Genomic DNA, 20,742 nt, shown 5'->3' with positions numbered 1-20,742 from the left:
CAGGTCAGGCAGGAAGTCATCTGACGCCGCGTCCGCGGTAACTTGATTCCGAGAGAGCAGCAGCATGGTGGTGAGTGATGACTGTCTGTCTGCCTGGCGAGATAATTGAAGGTGAGCGAGCTGCGAGACAGTGAGCGAGTGAACGACAGACAGTGAGTGACACTGACAGATTTTTTAGCAACAACCAAGAAAGTAAGTGTCTAGTCTGTCTCTTAAGTAATGTTACCTGTGTGACACGTTGGGATGCTACTGGCTAATCATGCATGATGCCAATTGCCAAGCTCCCGAAGTCAGGTATGCAGGTGGCTATATGCATGGTTTCAGTTTCATGACCCAATAAGTAACAAAAAGAGGTGGTGTAAAGTTAAAAACAACATAATATATTTTATTTTATTTTTCAATCGTTCCTATCAGGAATAAATAAATGTCCCTCTGTATGTTTTTTTTATTATCGATGATGACTTTGTGTGTTGTGTACGGCTTGGGTTGTGTACCTGTGTTTGTAGGTGTCATTTTGATATGAATTTGGCTAAAACAGTTTGTGTTTGTTAGTTACAATTATGTTGACAGGAGAGCTGAGCAGGTGGTGACATGAAAGAGAATATACTGAATAATGACATCACAACAGTATAATCCTAATGTTGATTTAAAATGATATATTACTCTAAATATGGCTAAAAAGGGGGGGAAAAAACCCTCAAAATTTTTTTGCGGGCGCCACCGAATCCGCCTCCCCTTGCTGGACCTCCCCTATTTCGGAACCCTGGTTACGGCCCTGAGTGGCAGTAATCTTTATTTCTTCCTTCAGATCAAACATCTCTTCCACAAGAGAACTGGCATTTTTAGTTACAAGCAGAACAACAGCAGAGCATGCGAGGAACAGATAGATGGACTCACAGGGGGGATGTGAGGCTCGCCGGCTGCACACAGGTAGCTGGTGAGCAGCGTCTGCAGCTGCAGTGAGTTGAGCTTGAAGCAGGTATCCAGGATGTCCTTCACATCTTGCATGGCGTACTTACTCATGGTCAGGAGTGTCGTTGCCTAGGAACAGCCAGCCAAGATGATTTCAACATGTTTTGCCAACTGAAATACTGTATTCTGTGACACTCTAAATTAAATATGCGATGCAAACTACACAGAGAGGTTCAGAAATGACTGTGCTTACAAAATAGACAAAACGAAGAAAGCTATGAAATGCTTTCTTCACATTCATGATTTTGTTCAACTGATGAGGGTTTGATGGCTGACACCAACACTGATGTTTTAGTACTGAAGCTACCGATAGGCTCCCATTATGCCCCAAAAGCGACACGTATTCGGTGGAAAATCTGTCGCTTGTCGCTTTTAACCTCGTCGAAGTAGAGGCCAGAAACGGGTTCCAGATAGTTGAGAATCTTTTAAGTGAGTTGGTCCTCAGGAACCTGAGTCTCTCCATCCGTATAACTGAGACCATGTCCGTCAACCACAGCTGAAAAGAAGGTGGAGAGGGGGACTTCCATTCCTTCAGAATGAGTCTCTTGACAACAGTCGTCCCCTGTGTCAGAGACTGTTGTGCAGCCGTAGGGAGGAGCAGAGAGGATTCCAGCCGAAGATGGCGAGTTCCGCCTCCGGCTGGAGGGTTGTTTTGTAAGCCTTAGAGAGTACCAATCAAATATTGATATTGAATATATAAGAATCCAGATAGTGAAGGGCAGGACCAAAAATCATGGGACAGTGTGCCCTCTGACACCTGACACCTGTCACATAGTGGTGAGACAGAAGGGAAAATCTTGCTTGGAGTAGTGAAGACGGTGAGCGATTTTAAATTGGATCAGCTGGTGTCTGCTGTTAACTGAGCAGAGGTGTATCACAGACAGACCCCTCCCATATAATTTCAGATAAATAAATACCAAGTTCCCCCTGCCACGCTTTTCTAACCCTCTCAAGAAACTCAATGCATTTAAAAGAATTGAGCAACACATGAAAAAGTAAAGAAATTCCAATTTCATTGCAGGTTTTTAGATTGTTTTAACGTAACTGTGGTCCGGGAGAAACCTGACACTGACCGGGCGATATCTGATATTTTCATAAAAATATCTATAACCTGACGCTGCCAGATGGGGGCAGTAGCTGTCTTGCAAGGTTACAATATCTGCCCAATATATCAGCATATCCCGATAAACCCTATAGTCTTGACCCGTATTCTGACATGCATGCAGTGCAGGAACACACCTGGATGATGTGTCCCAGGTGGCAGTCGGCAGCGAGCTCCAGACCCTGCCTCTCTGCCCAGGCCTCGATGGCGGTGAGCCTGTGGCGGAGGGCCGCTCCCCAGTAGTGCGAGCGCAGGCCCAGGCGGCCGGCCGGCGGGCCCATCAGCTGGTTGAAGAGCCAGGCGCTGATGAAGTGGAAGAGCTGGGAGAAGAGCTGGATGGTCAGGGCAGGGTTGACCCGGCAGCGGCGCAGCAGAGACATGCCGTTCATCAAGGTGTTCAGTACCATCTCTGTGGGAAAAACCCCATGTTACTAAGTTGTATTTGATAAAAGAAAGAAAATCTCTCGCAGCTTTTGAATCAAGTGGTGAACTGAATAAAATAAAGAAAAAAAAATGTATTTATTATTTAATAAATTAATAAATGAATAAATTAAATGAATAAATTAATTAATAAAATTAATTAATAAAATTAATTAATAAAATTAATAAAATTAATTAATAAATGATTTATTATTTATTTATTTATTTATTATTATAATAAATAAATTATTATTTATTTATTTACTTTGAATTATTACTTTTATGTATTTAAAGGACCACTTTACCGATTTGCAGCTTTGTATCATTACAAAATCAATAGTAGGCTATACGTAAATGAACAATGTTTAACGTCCCTCCATCTTTCCTGGATGCTCCGCGTTCATTCACGGAACTTCCTGCTCCAGATGATGTCATAATGATGTCATTTGGAGCAGTTTTGCCATGGTGTCACTACTACTTTTACTGTCACCGTCACTATCATCATCATTAATATTGCTCCCTCTACCTTCAAGATGGAGGGAAATTAAACATTGTTCATTTGCATAATACTGTATTAACCGACTTTATAATGATGATGATAATGATGGTTGAAAATTTTAATTTGAAAAGTGCATGTTTACCGATGCCGGCAGGCAGTCGACCATGTTGCTCAGGGTCAATCAAAAAAGTTGGTAAGTGCTTCCTGAGCTCATTCTGGAGGCACTGGATCAGATGCCTTGTGGAATAAAACACACAGATATCAGATATAATCCATATTGCAATCAGACTCTTTTCCTTCTTGAGGCCTTCAGACTAAGAGCCACATAAACATGTTTATTATTATTCATAATAATAATAATAATAATATTAATAATAATTATAATGATAATACTAATAATAATAATTGATTGGCTAATTTGGCTTTATATAGTGCCTTTCACATATCATGTGTAGCACCCACCTGGGTGATGCACGGCAGCCAGTTTGTGCCAGAACGCTCATCACACATCAGCTATCACGGTGGAGAGTTGAGGACTGAATGTGTCAATTAGGTAACGAGGGATGATTTAGGTGGCCATGATTGAAGGAAGGCCTGTGTGGGAATTCAGCCAGGGCACCGGGGTTACACCCCTCAGGGCACCGGGGTTACACCCCTCAGGGCACCGGGGTTACACCCCCCAGGACACCGGGGGTTACACCCCTACTCTTGTGAAGAGTGCCGATAGGATCTTTAATGACCGCAGAGAGTCAGGACCTCGGTTTAACGTCTCGTCCGAAGGACGGTTTTGAATTTTGTTTGACTAGCCAACATACTTAGAACATACACATGCTTCACACCACCTGAAAGCACTGAATCTCCACAGAATGCACACAAAACTGTAACTTCCAGCATTTAGATCATTAAAATTAATAATAATAAAATTAATAAAATTAATAAACTTTTTATACATTTTAATTAATTGAAATAATAAAAAGACGTTTTGAAAACATCACTTTGAAACTATTTGAAAATGTAAAATTGACTGAATATGCATATGCATGGCGGTGTTAGGCTTCGATGCGTTAACAACAGGCAGGTTGAGCAAGGCGGCGTGGTTGTCTTACTTGTAGGCTGTGTGCACCAGGTGGGCCAGATGGGTCTGAGCCTGCTGCGTGAGCGGGCTGAGATCCTGGTCATGCTTCAGGAAGTTCAAGAGCTCAGACGAGTTGGCCATCCAGAAGGCCAGAGCACCGGCCATGGCCTGCTGCTTCTGGAAGGACACAGATACTCTTGTCACTCATAGACGTATGTGACATGATTTCCTTTTAAACATAATAAATTGTCTTTAAAGGGATACGCCACTTTTTCGGGAGTTTAGCTCATTTGCCATATCCCCCCCCCTCCCCACATAACCAAGGTACACCATGCCTTTATGGTCACTGTCCGCGCAGTATACAGTGAGCTACACTCGTGAAGTTAGTAAGTAGAATGGAGGCAAATGGTACACCCGTTCAAAATAACCAAAAACACACATCTAATAGCGCCAAAATACATGTTGTGCTTCGGGTGAAATATTAATCCATAGTTATGTGAAACGTCATTTTCGGAGTACACACCCCACTTCCTTGTTTGCCTGTAAAGAGCGTTTCCGCTGTACATGTCGCGCATGCCTGGTGGCCATGTTTACAAAGTAATTCCGGCTATGTATTTACCTTTAAAAAAGATCATTTCTCCGCATTTGCATGAATATTTAATCGCGTGGTGAGTACCCAAAGCACAACGTGTATTTGGGCGCTATTAGATCTGTGTTTTTGGTTATTTTGAGCGGGTGTACCATTGGCCTCCATTCTATGGGGATACTTACTAACTTCACGACTGTGTAGCTCACTGTATACTGCACGGACAGTCGGACAGTGACGGTAAAGGCATGGTGTACCTTGGTTATGTGGGGGGGGGTATGGCAAATGAGCTAAACTCCCGAAAAAGTGGCGTATCCCTTTAAGTTTCTGTTAGGAGTCATTTTAGGTGGCGATAAGTGACACCCACTCCTCATGTCACAGAATGGGTATATCTCAGTTTGGACCAAAACTCATTATGCTGTATATCAATATTCAGTCTACACAAATGTAACAAAGTGCCACGTTTCCTGGACTTGCCTGAATGACCTTCTCTGTCAGGCCCGCCATTTTGTTAGTGATAGAGGAGACTCTGTGCGCCGCCTGTCCTGGGGGGAGGGTGCACCTGGGAGGAGGGTGCACCTGTCCTGGGGGGAGGGTGCCGTGGCTGGAATGGCGTTGGAGAGCAAAGCGTCCCGCTGCGTACAGGCTGTACGCAGGTGAGAGCTGGAAGTGAACTGTGGAGCTGTTGGTGTAAGTTATGACTGCGGACAAGAAGGCTTCCTCCGCTGAAATGGAGAAAGACGCCACAAGGGGGCAGGAGAGGATAACGTGAAAAGCAAGGCAGTGAGCTCACAGCTATTTCACAGGAAAAGAACACTGTGGAAGAAAACCCTTTTTTATGTCATACTTACCGTTGTCACAGATTTTAATTCCAACTGGTAATCCGGGTTGATCTAGGAAGTTAGGCCGAAGACTTCCCGTGTTTATTATTCCTGCATTTTAGCACAAAGAATACAGCTCATCAAGCAAGGAATCCCTCGGAATATGTACAGTACAAATAATGCAACTTACCTGATTGTGTTATAACAGAGACAGTACTATAGACCAGTGGTTCTCAAATGGGGGTCCAGGGACCCCCAGGGTTCCTTGAGGGGGTTCCAGGGGGTCCCCAGCCAAAAGGGGGGTAATTTATTTTCACTATAATTCCATTTCATAATTAACACAATGACTATTTTGGTCATGGCTTTTATAGGCTACACTTTCTGTAATAAAACATCTAAAAGCATCAATGTTATTATTGGGGACCGTGGGACAAAATCCTATCAAATGGGGGTCCGTGGACTAATCCTTCGTTTAGGGGTCCCTCATGTGAAAACATTTGAGAACCACTGCATAGACTCTTGATTTGTCCACTCATGGCATCAAATTAAAATGTGTGGTGGCCTGCAAAAACCCTTCACATGGTGGGAATTTGACATGTTAATTTTTTTTAACATTTCCATAAACTCTCCCCTATACTGTATATAACTTTTTGAATGACTGAGATAGCTCTCTCAGATCAAAAGTTGTGATTATTTTAATCTGTTGTGTCTCTAAAAGAAGAACGTGAGAAATGACTAAAACATTCAACAATGTTGTATTTTCTACGGTGGCATTCCACCAAAACCATGAAAATAAATACTAGGGATGTAACGATAACCGGTTTTAATGATAACCGCGATAAAATTCCTTACGATAACTGTACCGTTTCAAATTTTCATTATCATTAAAACCGTGGTACCGTGATTACAGTGCTTTGAAAAACATGGTACTGTCCATCATCAACCAAAGTTGGCAACAGTCTCCCAGATGCAAACATGCAGCCTTGGAAAAATTATTTCAGTGAGTGTATCAATCCTTTTTTGAGTTTTTAATATAAAATGTAAAATTATTTCAGTGAGTCTCTCAGTAGCTACTTTATGAACAGTTTCATAATTTCTTTACAAAATACCGTGATAATACGATAACCGTGATAAATTTGGTCACGATAATCGTGATGTGAGAATTTTCATACGGTTACATCTCTATACTACGGAGATGAAAGTAACCAAATCACTCAAAATACCTGTGAAGAACTCATTTTCAACCTTCTTTGGCTCATTGCCAACAATGTGCAGCATCGAAACGTGACGTGTTTCTGCAGGTCGAGACACATGGTCATGCTTATGCACCCCACTGCACTGTTTCATTAAACAGTGAAATCCACTTATAGTGATCAACCGCTTATAGTGATCAACCGCTTATAGTGATCAACCTCTTATAGTGATCAACCGCTTATAGTGATCAACCGCTTATAGTGATCAACCTCTTATAGTGATCAACCTCTTATAGTGATCAACCTCTTAAAAACTTGGTCCCGAATCATTCATGCTTATAGTGATCAATACTCTGCTTACAGTGATCATTTTGGGCCCTGTCCCACCTGAGAACAATGGAAAACATGTTTAAAACTACAGTAATTTTATTATATTTCACTTACAAACTGCCAAAAATGAGCCAACGAGATACAGCAGCGATACTTGATGCATGTCTGTTTGTATATAAGGAGAGATCACGACATCTCTGTCTGTGGAGAGACGGAGGTGTCTCTGTCTACGTGAGACTGCTGTCGTGTTTGAAACAGCTGTACTCACTGTATAGATGTTTAAAGTCAATAACATTCCTTTACTTTACATGTACTGTATTCATGTCATACATTATACAAATGTCAACTAGATGGTAATCTGCATGAGAAATAAAGAAAAAGAAAAAAAATCTGTTATAATGATCATCCGCTTATAGTGATCAATTTGACCCGTCTCAAGGTGATCACTATAACAGGAGTTGCAGTGTAATATCTGTTTTCCCACCATTCGCAGACTCACCCGGGTCAGACTGCCTCCGGTCCAGCTGCTTGTTTTCTGTGCAGCGCTGGTCATGCTTTTTGCTCCCAGGGTGACAGGAGGAGCTGCTGCTGCTGCTGCTCACTGGCTTCTCAGTTGACCTGGATATGTGTTTAAAAGGGTAGGATGGATGATGTTCTGTGGGTGGTGAGGTGTGTGGGTGGTGAGGTGTGGGTGGTGAGGTGTGTGAGTGGTGAGGTGTGGCTCCAGGCCAGAAATCTGAAGTGAACAGGCAGGGGAGGGAAGAGCTTACCCGCTCCCGCCCTCCTTGTCGGAAGACTTATTCGTTTTGTTCTTCTCCTTCTTGTTGTCTTTTCTCGACAGTGTCCTCCTGAAGTTCTGGATCACGCCTCCTTTTTCCTTCTTGTCCTGATGACAGTCATCCTTTATTGTTCAAGATAGACGGACACGTACCAAGAACAGAGGCGCAAGAGTGAGCTACAGTAGCCGAAGAACACGCATTTTGGGAGATTCACCTATTTGACATCTTCCCCTTTCCCAATAGTACGACAAGAAGATAGTAGAAAATAGCGAGCGCTAGTTAGCTTAGCACAATGAATAGTAGTAGTCAATGGTATGGCTAGCCCTGTTAACATGAGTGGTAGTAAGATTGAGTAGTAAGTGGTAGTAACATGAGCAAAAACGAGTAAAAGAAAACAACAGAAAAAAAACATAAAATGCTTCCATACTACTCACCTGGCGTAATCCAAGTCTCCACAAGCCCTGAGATGCCAAGTTGACTTGAAAAGACATCGTTTACACCCGGTTTTTTAGCTGAAATCTGCACTGTAGCCAGGCGCTGGGTGAAGAAGTGCAAGTGAGGTTCCAGCAGCTGCACATGGCTATATTATATTGCAGCTAAAACGGGGTGTCAACTTGGCATCTCAGGGCTTGTGGAGACTTGGATTACGCCAGGTGAGCAGCATGGAAGCATTTTATAATACGTTGTTTGGGGTATAAGCTAGCCATACCATTGACTACCGTTCATTGTGCTAAGCTAAAGCAGAGAAGAGAAGGGATTCCTTTAAAGCACAGACTAAATGATCCAATAACATTTAACCATATTGAGAGCAAGCTCTCTTTCTCAAGGACACCCTGATTATAGCATACAGTATTTATGGCAAAACATATAAAACAATTACAAAATGACGGTACATATAAAACAATACAAATCACACGGAAATACGGTGTGAATTGTGAATTGTGAAATAACAGTAACAATGCAGATGAGAAGGTTGATAGGTAGGTAGCCTACCTCCAAAGTGTAATAATGCGGATGAGCAGGTTGATAGGTAGCCTACCTCCAAAGTCTGCGTGTCGTTCCTGAGGACGAAACGTCCGTCTCTGTTGTCTGAGTTCCAGTTTAATTGTACAACCAAAGGTTTCTCATCGGGTTCCAATCTATGTTCTTATTCCACACATTCAAAACAAAACGGTTTAGTGGACATTAGACAGCTGAATCAGATAAATAACTCAACAGTGCTAAAAACACTGTACATTTACAGCTGAACAGTTGTATTGAGTGCTTGTGTTGTGTTGTTTGACCGGCTGGAATCAAATGAACAGCCTGAATGAGCAGTGGCTTGGCCAGGACACTTTGAAAGGGGATCAGATGATGTTGGAGTTTTTAAGCATTTGCCATAGAGAGGCAAAGTGACCGCCTATACTTCCTGCTTCAGCACTGTAGCTACCAGATATGTTCATCCGCCATTTATTTCCCCATACACATTTCGTAAAATGCGTATTGAAATAGTTTTACTGGTTCAAACCAAACGGTACAGATATATTTAGAAACAGGAGAGATCGCATAACATTTCCCTGGGACCAAAACGTTTAAAAAAAAATGCGGGTTTAGGAGGGGTTAGGAGTCATTTCGGGACTTCCTGTTCCGGGCAGCATGGGCTGAACGCACGCACGACTGCTCCTCCTAATTAATTAAGTTTTAGAATGTAAGGAGGGTTTATTTTTCGCAAACAAATTGCACAAACTGAACATAAGGAGGAAACCTTGGTTCACGTGATAGTGATATCGCAGAAGCAAATCAAACTTGTCTCGTTTACGGTCGCAATTCTCGCACGGACCGCACCTGTTGCCTGTTTGATAATCAAGCTGCATGGCCGGTGTTATGCCGAGAAATGCCCCCCCGGCGAGAATGCCCCCCCTGCTCTATAACGAGTGAGAGCGAGCGGGGGGGGGGGGGGGGTTGAGTAAATCTACGAAGCCTCGTTTCCTTGTCTCATAACGAGTGAGAGCGAGCGGGGGGGGGGGTTTGAGTTGTGAGACACAGCTCCCAACGTAGGTCAACATTAGGCTACTGTTTAAAGACTAATCTTACATAGGCTATAAGTACAGGGTACCAGATTTGGCCTAATTGCACAACAACACAACACTTGCCCTGTAACCTAAGTACAGATTTGGTACAAGTAGGCTTCTTACAGGGTATTCACATCATACCCTCTACTTAGCCTGTAAGTACAGAGAAATGACATGTTTTTGGAGTGTGTAACCCTCTGAAATTCTCAATGTCACTCACAAACAGCCATAAATATCAGCTGGTGACATTGAGAAGAAACAAGGCTTCATAGATTTACTCAACCCCCCCCCTTCCCCCCCGCTCGCTCTCACTCGTTATAGAGCAGGGGGGGCATTCTCGCCGGGGGGGCATTTCTCGGCATAACACCGGCACCAGAGAGCTAAGAAATTTAAGAAGTGATCTAAAACAAAAAATTACTGCTATGGATCGCGGAGAACTTGCATCCATTGTGAGAGAAGTCATGCGTGAAGAACTTGGCTCTGCACTTGATTTGAAACTTAAGCCAATTCAAGAATGCCTGGATTCACTTCGCAATGAAATGGCCTCCAATAAGACTAAGGTAAAGGACCTAGAAGCAGCCGCCAACGAGACGGAACGCCGCCTAAATGATATTGAACAAAAGCTTGCTCAATCACAATCGGATAATGTGTCATTGAAACAGAAAATTGAACAGATTGAAGCACATAGCCGCAAGTTTAACATCCGAGTGCTGGGACTGCCTGAAGACTGTGAGAAAGGCAACCCTACGACTTTTATGAACTCCCTGCTATGTGATGTGTTTGGTGCCGACAAGCTGGGACCTCAACCCCTGATCAACATTGCACACCGCACGGGTCCCCGTCTGGAGGGAGACAAGACGCGGGGCATGATCGCGCGGCTGTTTAGCCTGGAGACGAGGAGGCTCATTCTACGCCTGGCAGCGGAATCTGCTGGCAACCTGAAGTTCCAGGGGAAGAGGATTCACATCTACCCCGACCTCACAGCCGATCTGGTTAAACGAAGAGCGTTATTCAACGAGGTGCGGGGACGTCTGCGCGAGGCTAACGTGAGGTATGGGCTGTTATTCCCGTGCAAGCTGATCGTTACGTTTGCAAATAATACTGCCTTCTTCACGGACCACAAGTGCCTTTTAAACATGAACTCTGGATCATGTCCTGCTAGAGAGAGCAGGATATTTTCAGGTTTTGCCTTTCTAAACATCAGGGGTCTTTGTTAAGAAACAACTGGATATGAGCCGTTTTTTCTGCCAGTGGGCGGGGGGGGGGGGGGGGGGGGGGCGGCGCGGTAGCATCTATCGAAAACAAGAAATGTGATAGGAAGCAGCTGTAGCTATGAGGCAGTCAAAATAGTGGTCGCACCGTCGTCAATCACTGTGGGTGATCTATTTTACAAGTGGCAACTAGTCATATCTGACTAGTTTTAAATGTAGGCTATTTCTCCCCACAAAAGTTTGATAGCCTATCAGTCAGTCAGCTCCTATCCTCTCCGCAGTGGAGAGGCACACAACACTGCCTGCTGATATCATTGGCTACATCACGTTAGCGACAAATCTGGAGACTTCAAAAAGCATGCCGTTGGTTTTAACGGAGTCCATTCCAACGAGGGGTGGCAATGTGCCAAAAAATGAGCGCTTCACATTGCTACATAAAGCAGGCGCAGCCCAGTCAAAATAGTGGTCGGACTGTCGTCAATCACTGTGGGTGATTTATTTTACAAGTGGCATTTCAAGTCATATCTAACTAGTTTTCAATGTATTTCTCCCCACACAAGTTAGGCTTTTTCTGACATGGGAGCAAGCAAGCAGCAGCAGCAGCAGACCTGATGCACTGGACCTGCCTGGCTGCAGCTGAAGCGCATTGGCCAAACAATCAATCAATCCGTTTTTGCAGCACTTGAGGAAACCGTGAGTTTGCTCGTTGATATAAGCGATTGCCCGAACGATTCATTAATTAATAAACTAGTGAACGTGAAGTGAGTCACGAGCCACACCTGCCCACTACGGATATGCGGATAATATCCTGCCAGCTGTTTAACATGAGCTGCGATTGCGTGGAAGCGGATCTTATACCGGTGGTCGAGGTAGATAAGATACGGACTCGCGGGAGTGCGCGTAGGCCGGCTAATTGTTGTTTAACATGCAGGCCAACCGGCTAGGTGCAGGTTATAATACGGATTCCACTGCATGTTAAGAAGTGGCTATAGAGAGGCTATGACACACTACAACCAGGTAATCAAACCAACTCTATAAACCTGGCTACATCAAATGGCTAATTTTCACTATCTGGAACAATAGTCCACATGAGCAATATATTGACATTGACAATAATGAACTATGGATTGACGGAGGCGACTAGCTATAGGCTATGACGTTGAATTGAAGTCCCTGGATACCCGAAATGGTGATTATCTATGGGGGCGATTCACATTGCCCTATCCACGGACTGAATGTAAAATGTGTGGGATTTACTAACCTGAACTATTAATGAGTGGAGCGGGATTTGGAGACGAGAGTGGTTTGTTATGAAGAAGCAAGTGTAATGAAATACCAAGTGGCAGCGACTGGTGTTTGGTTTTGTGCTTTTTGTGTGTTTTTCTTCCTCTCTCTCCATCTCTCGCTCTCTCTCTCTCTCTCTCTCTGGCCTCACATGGGTTGAGTGGGCGGGAGGGTCTATTAAGAAAGTGTCCAGTAGAGGGTAATGGATGGTTCGAGATTAAACCTTACTATATAAAATTGTATAAACTTCCTACTTGACACAAGATGTACATTTATTATTTGGGGGGGGGGGGGGTGAATCGTAAACAAGCGGACATATTTTGTTTCCTCTCTGATGATGTGACCTAGAGATGCTGTTAGGTCCCTTTGGGGCTTTTTTGTGTGGTTCTTTTTTTTTTTTTTTTTTTTTCTCTCTCAGGGTCAGACTTTACTGGGTATGTCAAGACTTGTTCAGTTTGTTTAAAACAAAATGCTATTCAATCTCCTTAAATTTGTGTCTGGGTGGAGGGGAAAGGTGCGTGTGCTCTTTTTGTTTATTTCTTCAATGTGTATACCTGCTGTGGAAAACAAGTACGGGGCAAACACAAGAGTTTGCCCAAGGCTCCATGATGTGGACACATGGATTGCCTGCAACGGCCTCCCAGGAGAGGAGACCACAATTGGAGGTCTGTTAATTTTTTTCGTTATTTTTTACTTTTTATGTTTATTTTTGTTTCAAAAAGCTGATTGCAATATAAAATATACGGTGGCTTTAAAGCAGAGTGTTGGACTACATTGCAACTCAAGGTGGAGGAATGTCGGCCTATATACAAGGAAACACACCCCTAATCTCAATGGCTAGTATTAAGGTCATATCTTATAATGTAAACGGGCTCAACAACCCAATTAAAAGGAAAAAGATCATGCAAGAACTTAAAAAGAAAAAAGGAGATATATTGTTTCTTCAGGAGACTAGACTCTCAGGCCTTGAGCATGAGAAACTCAAAAAGTTGGGTGATGCTCAAGTCTATTACTCTTCCTATAGTTCATCTAGAAGGGGTGTGGCAATCCTTGTTAAGTCTCAAATACCATTTCAGGTTGAAAATATAATTGCTGACAATGAAGGAAGATATGTCGTGGTGATTGGTAAAATGTATGATCGATATTTCACTCTAATAAATGTGTATAGCCCACCAGAGGAAGGTCCAACTATGATAAATAAATTGATTAAATTAATTGCTTCTGATAGTAAAGGTACAGTAATTCTAGGAGGTGATCTAAATCTTATTATGTGTCCAAAGCTGGACACACAAAGCACCAGACAACATAGCGCAACACAGGCAGCTAAAGCATTGAAAAGAGCATCAACAGAAATAGGTCTAAATGGCATATGGAGAACGCTACATCCGGGTGAGAGGGATTATACATTTTATTCCAATCCCCACGACTGTTATTCAAGACTTGATTACTTTTTTATGTTAAAAAAAGATGTGTTCATGGTAAAAAGCTGCACAATTGATCATATTACACTCTCAGATCATGCTCCTATCTCACTAGTTATAGAAGCTGGTCTGGAGAAGGGAAGATCAGTCTGGAGAATGAATAACGCCTTGCTGTATGACAACGTTTTTAAAATCAAAATACAACAAGTAATTAAGAACTATTTAGAGTTAAATGAAACTGACGAGATTGATCCTATTATACTATGGGAAGGAGCAAAGGCAGTCATTAGAGGGGAAATTATGTCTTATGCATCCTTTAAAAAGAAAGAACAAGGGAAAAAAGTCCTAGAATTGGAAAATAGAATAAAATCAATGGAAAAAGATCACAAATCAACAAAGAACTTGGCTACTCTGAATGACCTAAAACAAACACGGATGGCTCTAGATAACTTACTTACAGAAAGGGTTGAAAGGCATTTGACATTTACGAAACAGAAATACTACGATAATGGGCCAAAGGCATTGAAACTCTTAGCATATAAACTTAAAAAACAACAAACAAAATCATATATTTCAACAATTAAGAATAACCAGACAAAGAAGACAGCCATAACCAAGAGTGACATAGCAGAGGAATTCGCTAGTTATTATGAAAGTCTGTACAGCCCAGATCAGAGTAGTACTTCCATTAACGATGTAGAAGAACATATATTAACCCTCAATTTACCTCAAGTCACAGATGAACAAAATGTTGAGCTCACTAGACCCCTATCAGAGGAAGATGTACAGAGAGCAGTAAAGAAACTTAAGGCTGGGAAATGTCCTGGTAGTGACGGTTATACAGGAGAATTCTACAAGGAGTTCAGAGACCAGCTCATCCCAACCTTGACAAAGACTTTTAACTGGGCATTGCAGCAAGGAACCTGGGCAGAAACATGGGACACATCAATCATCTCAGTCATACATAAAGAAGGAAAAAATACAACAGAGTGTTCTTCATACAGGCCTATTTCATTGTTAAACTTAGACCACAAAATACTGAGTGGGATACTAGCGGACAGACTTAAGAAAATAGTCCCAAGTATCATTAACACAGATCAAACTGGTTTTATTACAGATAGACAAATAGCAGACAATGTAAGACGCACCTTGAATATCATAGAACATGTCAATAACTCACGAAGACAAACAGTGCTTCTCACTCTTGATGCAGAAAAGGCCTTCGACCGGGTCCTCTGGCCATACATTTTTGAATCTTGTAAAGGCTTTGGGTTCAACAACACATTCATTAAATGGATTAAAGCTATGTATCATAAACCCAAAGCATCGGTCAGAGTCAATGGAACAATCTCAAGGGCTTTTGACTTGCACAGAGGGACGAGGCAAGGGGATCCTTTGTCACCTTTGATTTTTGCTCTCAGTATCGAACCTCTTGCAGAAAGTATCCGACAACAGCGTGGGATAGAGGGGGTAAAAATAGCCGATCAGGAACATAAACTGGCGCTATACGCAGATGACATTATCTTATACATTAATAACCCAGAGAGATCACTTCTGGCGTTAATGAGTACTATTAGCACTTATAGCAATATGTCAGGTTATAAATTGAATGTACAAAAATCCGAGGCTATGACTCTGGGGGACCCGGTTTCGTCAAAAGTAAAAAGGATGTTCAAATGGAAGTGGGACCAGGAGAGAATTAAATATCTTGGTATTGTCATCCCTAAGAAATTAGAATTTTTATTTAAATATAATTTTGGGAACCTAGAGTCACAGCTCAAAGATGATATAAATAGATGGAAGATGTTACCATTGACACTGGCCAGTAAAATTGATGTGATTAGAATGAATGTGCTGCCACGTTTTTTATTTCTTTTTCAGATGCTTCCCCTTGTAATTGAAAGTGCAATGTTTAAGCAATGGGATACAATATTTACAAGATTTCTGTGGAATGGTAACAAAGTTAGGATTAAACTCAAAACACTGAAACTGTCCAAGGAAAGAGGCGGACTCGCGTTCCCAGATCTTAAGAAGTACCATCTTGCAGCACAAATCCAGTCGATTCGAACCTGGATGCAAGAAAACTCTACTGCCAAATGGAGATCAATGGAAGTAAATCTAATAGAAAATCACCCCATAAATATAGCCCTGGGGGCAAAAAGAAAGGTAATAAATAGGACTGAAAATACCTGTGTTAATAATACGTTAAAAAATTGGAAAAAAATATGTACAATATTAAAACTTGATGGAGATCTGTTATCACTGAGGGAGATAGAAAGAGACCCAGAATTTACACCCAATAAGATGGACAAAACATTTCACCTTTGGAAGCAGAAAGGCCTAACTTTCTTTGGACAGTTCTTTAACAGTGATGGAGTTGTGTCTTTCGATGATCTTTCCCTTAAATATGAACTACCGCATTCACATTTCTACCGCTTCCTCCAAGTTAGGAGCTACATAGGAGATAGTCAGATGCGGAATAAAACTGCTGATGAAGTACATCCCATAATTAAATTTATTTTGAAAAATCATAGTAAATTTAGAATAAATAATCAAATCTCTGTGGTTTACAAATTTCTTACAAACGTTGATAGACTGGAGGAAGTAAGGGCAAAGGAAAAGTGGAAGAGGAATTAGAAATCGATATATCAGAGGATGAATGGAGGGAAATTAATATTAATACTCATAAAACAACAAATTCACTCTTCTGGAGGGAGTTTTCTTGGAAGGTACAACTCCATTATTTTATAACACCAGCCCAGCAAGCGAAATATGATCACAAGATTACTCCAAAGTGCTGGAGAAATTGTGGGGACAATACTGCGAACCTCTCTCATATACTGTGGTCCTGCCCAGTCTTAAAATCATTCTGGGAAACAATACACCGGGAGATCGAGTCGATTATGAAAGTAACATTTCCATTGGATGCTAGATATTATCTCCTTGGCATTAGTCCTTTACAAATGCCAGAAGAAAAAGACAAATACCTGGCAAGAATCCTCAGAATCACCGCACTGAAAACAATTACACGTAACTGGCGTCAGACACACAAACCACAAATACAGGCATGGAGGGATTTGATTAATCAAGTGTACACTATGGAAAGGATAACTTACGCAATTAGAAATCAAAGGTACATAGCCGATAGTAGATGGAGTAAATGGATGGAACACAGCAATCATTAATTTGGAAAAAAAAAAAAAAAAAAAAAAATATGTAAGTGTGTATGTATAGGTATGTAGGTGTATATATATATATATATGTGTGTATATGTGTATGTATATGTATGTAAATAGTACTTAATGAGTATATCCTGAGTCTTGTACTAAAGTCTGGGCTGGTGTTAAATGTTGGACGACAGGTGTTTCGACGGTGTATAGTGAACCAGTCCCTCCAGGTTTTCCCATCTCGTGCCTACCTGTTGGGACTGATAAATGATTTGCAATCAGTTACAACTTACTGACGTATACTGTATTGTTATGGCTTTATTTTTATTTATTTTTTATTTTATTTATTTTATTTTTATTATTATTATTTTCTTTCTTTTTCCCCTTTTTCTGTCTTTTTCTTTTTGTGGTTGTTGGTGTTGTCAAGGTTGACAGTCTGGTGTATGTTGTGTGTAGCCCGATGTGGGGCCAACCTGACCTGACCAAAGTTCAGGCCTGGCTGAAATGCATTAAATAAAAAGTATTAAAAAAAAAAAAAAAAAAAAAAAATGCGGGTTTAAAGAAAAACATTTTCTCCATGTTGTTTTTTTAAGGTTTTGGTCCGAGTGAAATGTTCTATGGTCTTTCCCGATTATTGCGTTAGCTGAACCGTTTGGTTCGACAAAGTACAACTATTTTATAAGCATTTTACGAAATGTCTATATGGGAAAATAAATGGCGGATGAAAATCTCTGGTACAGTGCTGAAGCAGGAAGTGACGTTCCACTTTGCCTCTCTATTTTAAATGTCTCTGTATGTCTAGTTTTGGGACAACACCCACTTATGTTTCTCCTGACCTCCTCTCCAGGGAGGTTAGATGCATGGCTGAATCGTCCCATTGACGGGATTTTGAATCGGCTCTGGACATGCCACAGTCAAAGAGACAACATCTCAGTTGAGTTCTTACCCTGGTTGGTGTGAACCTCATAAAGGGAATAGCAAGTGGTCAGCATCTTCATGTCTGGCCTGAACTTCTCCGACAGAGTTTCAATAACCTCTGGAGTTGAAGAGCTGCTGCAGACACGCAGGCACTTGGTCGCCACGTTGCCCGCGACATTATCCTCAAAGTAGAAGCGCATCACGCCATGGAACTCCAGGTGCTGCACGAAAGAAGAAACCAGTCAAATCTCTCTCGTGTTTTTGTCTCTCCTGTGTGGCCATATTGTTTTCACTTGTCTATTTGCTCTTTTACCCAAACTTCTTTCTTTAGCCTTTGTAAAGTGAGATCATTGTGCACTTTAAAGTCACAACGAAACCATTTCGAGAGCATCTTGCTTCCTTAATGTGACATTATTTCCTGGATCAGGAGATAACGCAGGGCGGGATCATTCGAAAAAGTGTAAACCAATGGGATGTCAGTTTGGGAGAAAAATGCCATTTTATGGGAAGGACAAGGGGGTGGGATTATTACAAAATTCTGTGATGTTTTTATTCGTTAGAAATCTTTACATAGCCTACCTACGCCTCCTGGTACACAGTGATGTCACTACTAAAGATTTTGGTAGCATTTTGCATTACAGCTCGGTAACAACATGGTAATATGGGGGTAATACTATGCTAATAAGTCATTATTAGGTAATAATATGTAATTACCAAAGTAATAACCATGTAATAGCTTGGTATTAACAATGGGGTTATCTGGGTAATTAGACTGAATTTTATGTAATAGGTTAATCAGGGCCAGACCCATACGCTGATACACTACATTACTGCATGCTGCAGAGCTCTCTCTAGGTCTGGGACACTTTCCCTCAGCCAGCTGGGGTCGGAAGTGAACCGTTCACTTGGCCAGTGATTGGCCAGTGGTGGATTCAGTCTTCCCCAATCAGTAACGACTTTGCAATCAGACGACAGCCCATTTTTTAAACTGCTCTCTCATTGGTGCTACGACCTGTCACTCATTCAGTTTCAACCCCCCTAGACCTGCCCTCAAACCTCAGAAGTGGCTGTGAAGTGGCACAGACTCATTTATGCGGAGCGCTGTGATTCAACATAATATTTGAGTCTGGGGAGAGACTAGGACCAGAGTAACAGGGCCAGAAACAAATGGTAATAATAGGGAAATTTTTATCTCATGGTAATATTAAATTAAACCAAACTTCTAGACTTAAAGATTAAGTCAAGTCAAGTCAAGTTTATTTGTAACGCACATTTCATACACAGGCCATTCAAAGTGCTTCACATAAAATGGATGACACAAGAAAATAAAAGAATAAAAGAAGAGGATAAAATAGACATTTAAAAGCATCACAACCGAACTTTGAAAAAGAGCATAAAAAGTGCATTAAGCGACAAGCGTAGTAGTTGCAAAAATAGCTAAAAACTTAGAGAGGACTTGAAACATCATTGGGTTTGCATAACATCAGATAATATTTGCTCAGTTGGTAGATCATGGCTATATAAGAAAACATGTTTAATGACTTAGTTTTCTTGTAATAGTATACCTTTTAACCCTATAATTGTAAAGCTCCTTTCGCAGAACCCAGGCCTGGATACGATGTTATTTATCTTTATACTGCAGTTTTACGCAAAGTATATCATGAGTGGCTACATCAACACATCAACTGCACCCCAAAGAGCGGTGCTCGATAACTTCCGTTACTGGTGCCCCTCGACAACCAGGCCGGCTTATTTCTCTAAACCTTGCACAAAAAGAGATACGGCTACATCAACGTATACATGATATGGCTACATGCACATATCGTCATGAGTGGCTACATCAACACATCCTTTAATCGTCCTCCAGGCCCCAGTTTTTTTAGCAGCATTTACAATCGTACAAAAGCACAAAAATTACCTGGAAGCACTTCCCAGCTAGCAATCTGCTGTCCCCGATAGCAGCTGACCAGTGTTAATACCAAGCTATTACCTGGTTATTACTTTGGTAATTTCATTGTATCACCTAATTATTACTTATTATCATACTATTACCCCACCCGCGCGTCAGCCGTAGTAACGTTTTGTGGACGTTCCCACACAGACGACGGTATCTATTACCACTTTAAGTGCTACCAACATTTTCTGTTTTCCAGGAAGTAAAGCAATGAGATTTATTTCATATACAAAGAAATCATTATGGCTTTAAGGCCAATCCTCCATCAACTAAATGCTGTTTTGAATTTTAGATTTGAAATGTCTCAGCTTTCTCAGCTTGCCCCTGTGACTTTTCCAAGACCCACTTTCTGGAGAAACTATAGTGCTGTTTGGAAATAGGAATTATAATCATATCAACCTCATTCAATTGATGGCTTGTTGTTGTTGGCCCTCTAGTGGTTCTCAAAGTGGGGTCCGGGCGGGGACCCCCAGCGGTCCTTGAGCGGGTTCCATGGTGTCCCCAGCAAACAGGGGAAATAATACATTTTGACTATAATTCCATCCATAGCAGAATGTATGACTATTTTGGTCATGGGTAATACACTTTCTGCAATAGCTTCTTATGAGCAGAAATCTCATCAGATGCGAGTCCGTGGTCTAATTTGTGTCAGTTTAGTTTAGGGCTCCTTGACTTGTTGTTTGAGAGCCATCGCTCTATATGAGCCGTCAAAATCCACTGGCCTTTCTAGTGTATATCAAATGAACGTGAAACTTGAGCTTGAAAGCAGATATTGATACTGAGATCTGCAGTTGGGGCTAGACAGGAAACATGACACGGTACAGTTAGCCTATACACAATTTTGGTTGACACTTTACCCTCCTCCGAACATTACAGTACCCTCATCATACTCTGCATCTTTAGTATGAGGTGGCCTCAGTGGACCCCACACTGAACTGCACAGGAACGCAAAATCCAAA

General features: G+C 41.7%; 1 protein-coding gene across 1 annotated transcript in view; it reads right to left on the bottom strand.

Annotated features, from left to right (window-relative positions):
* Positions 1–20,742, bottom strand: part of afdnb (afadin, adherens junction formation factor b) — a gene marked incomplete at its 5' end in the record, with an annotated part of 43,143 nt that overhangs the window by 20,810 nt on the left and 1,591 nt on the right. Inside the window, 11 exons of the mRNA XM_083634316.1 lie at positions 898–1,041; positions 2,212–2,483; positions 3,136–3,230; positions 4,100–4,245; positions 5,132–5,379; positions 5,506–5,586; positions 6,699–6,770; positions 7,498–7,616; positions 7,769–7,899; positions 8,817–8,923; positions 17,858–18,050. Coding sequence (XP_083490442.1) covers positions 898–1,041; positions 2,212–2,483; positions 3,136–3,230; positions 4,100–4,245; positions 5,132–5,379; positions 5,506–5,586; positions 6,699–6,770; positions 7,498–7,616; positions 7,769–7,899; positions 8,817–8,923; positions 17,858–18,050 — 1,608 coding nt within the window. The remainder of the gene's footprint in view (positions 1–897; positions 1,042–2,211; positions 2,484–3,135; positions 3,231–4,099; positions 4,246–5,131; positions 5,380–5,505; positions 5,587–6,698; positions 6,771–7,497; positions 7,617–7,768; positions 7,900–8,816; positions 8,924–17,857; positions 18,051–20,742) is intronic.

This window comes from Poromitra crassiceps (genome assembly GCF_964638095.1).
Source record: "Poromitra crassiceps genome assembly, chromosome: 3".
Classification (NCBI taxonomy): Eukaryota; Metazoa; Chordata; class Actinopteri; order Beryciformes; family Melamphaidae; genus Poromitra; species Poromitra crassiceps.
Note: the sequence above shows the minus strand (reverse complement) of the source record. Positions and strands in the feature narration are given on the sequence as shown.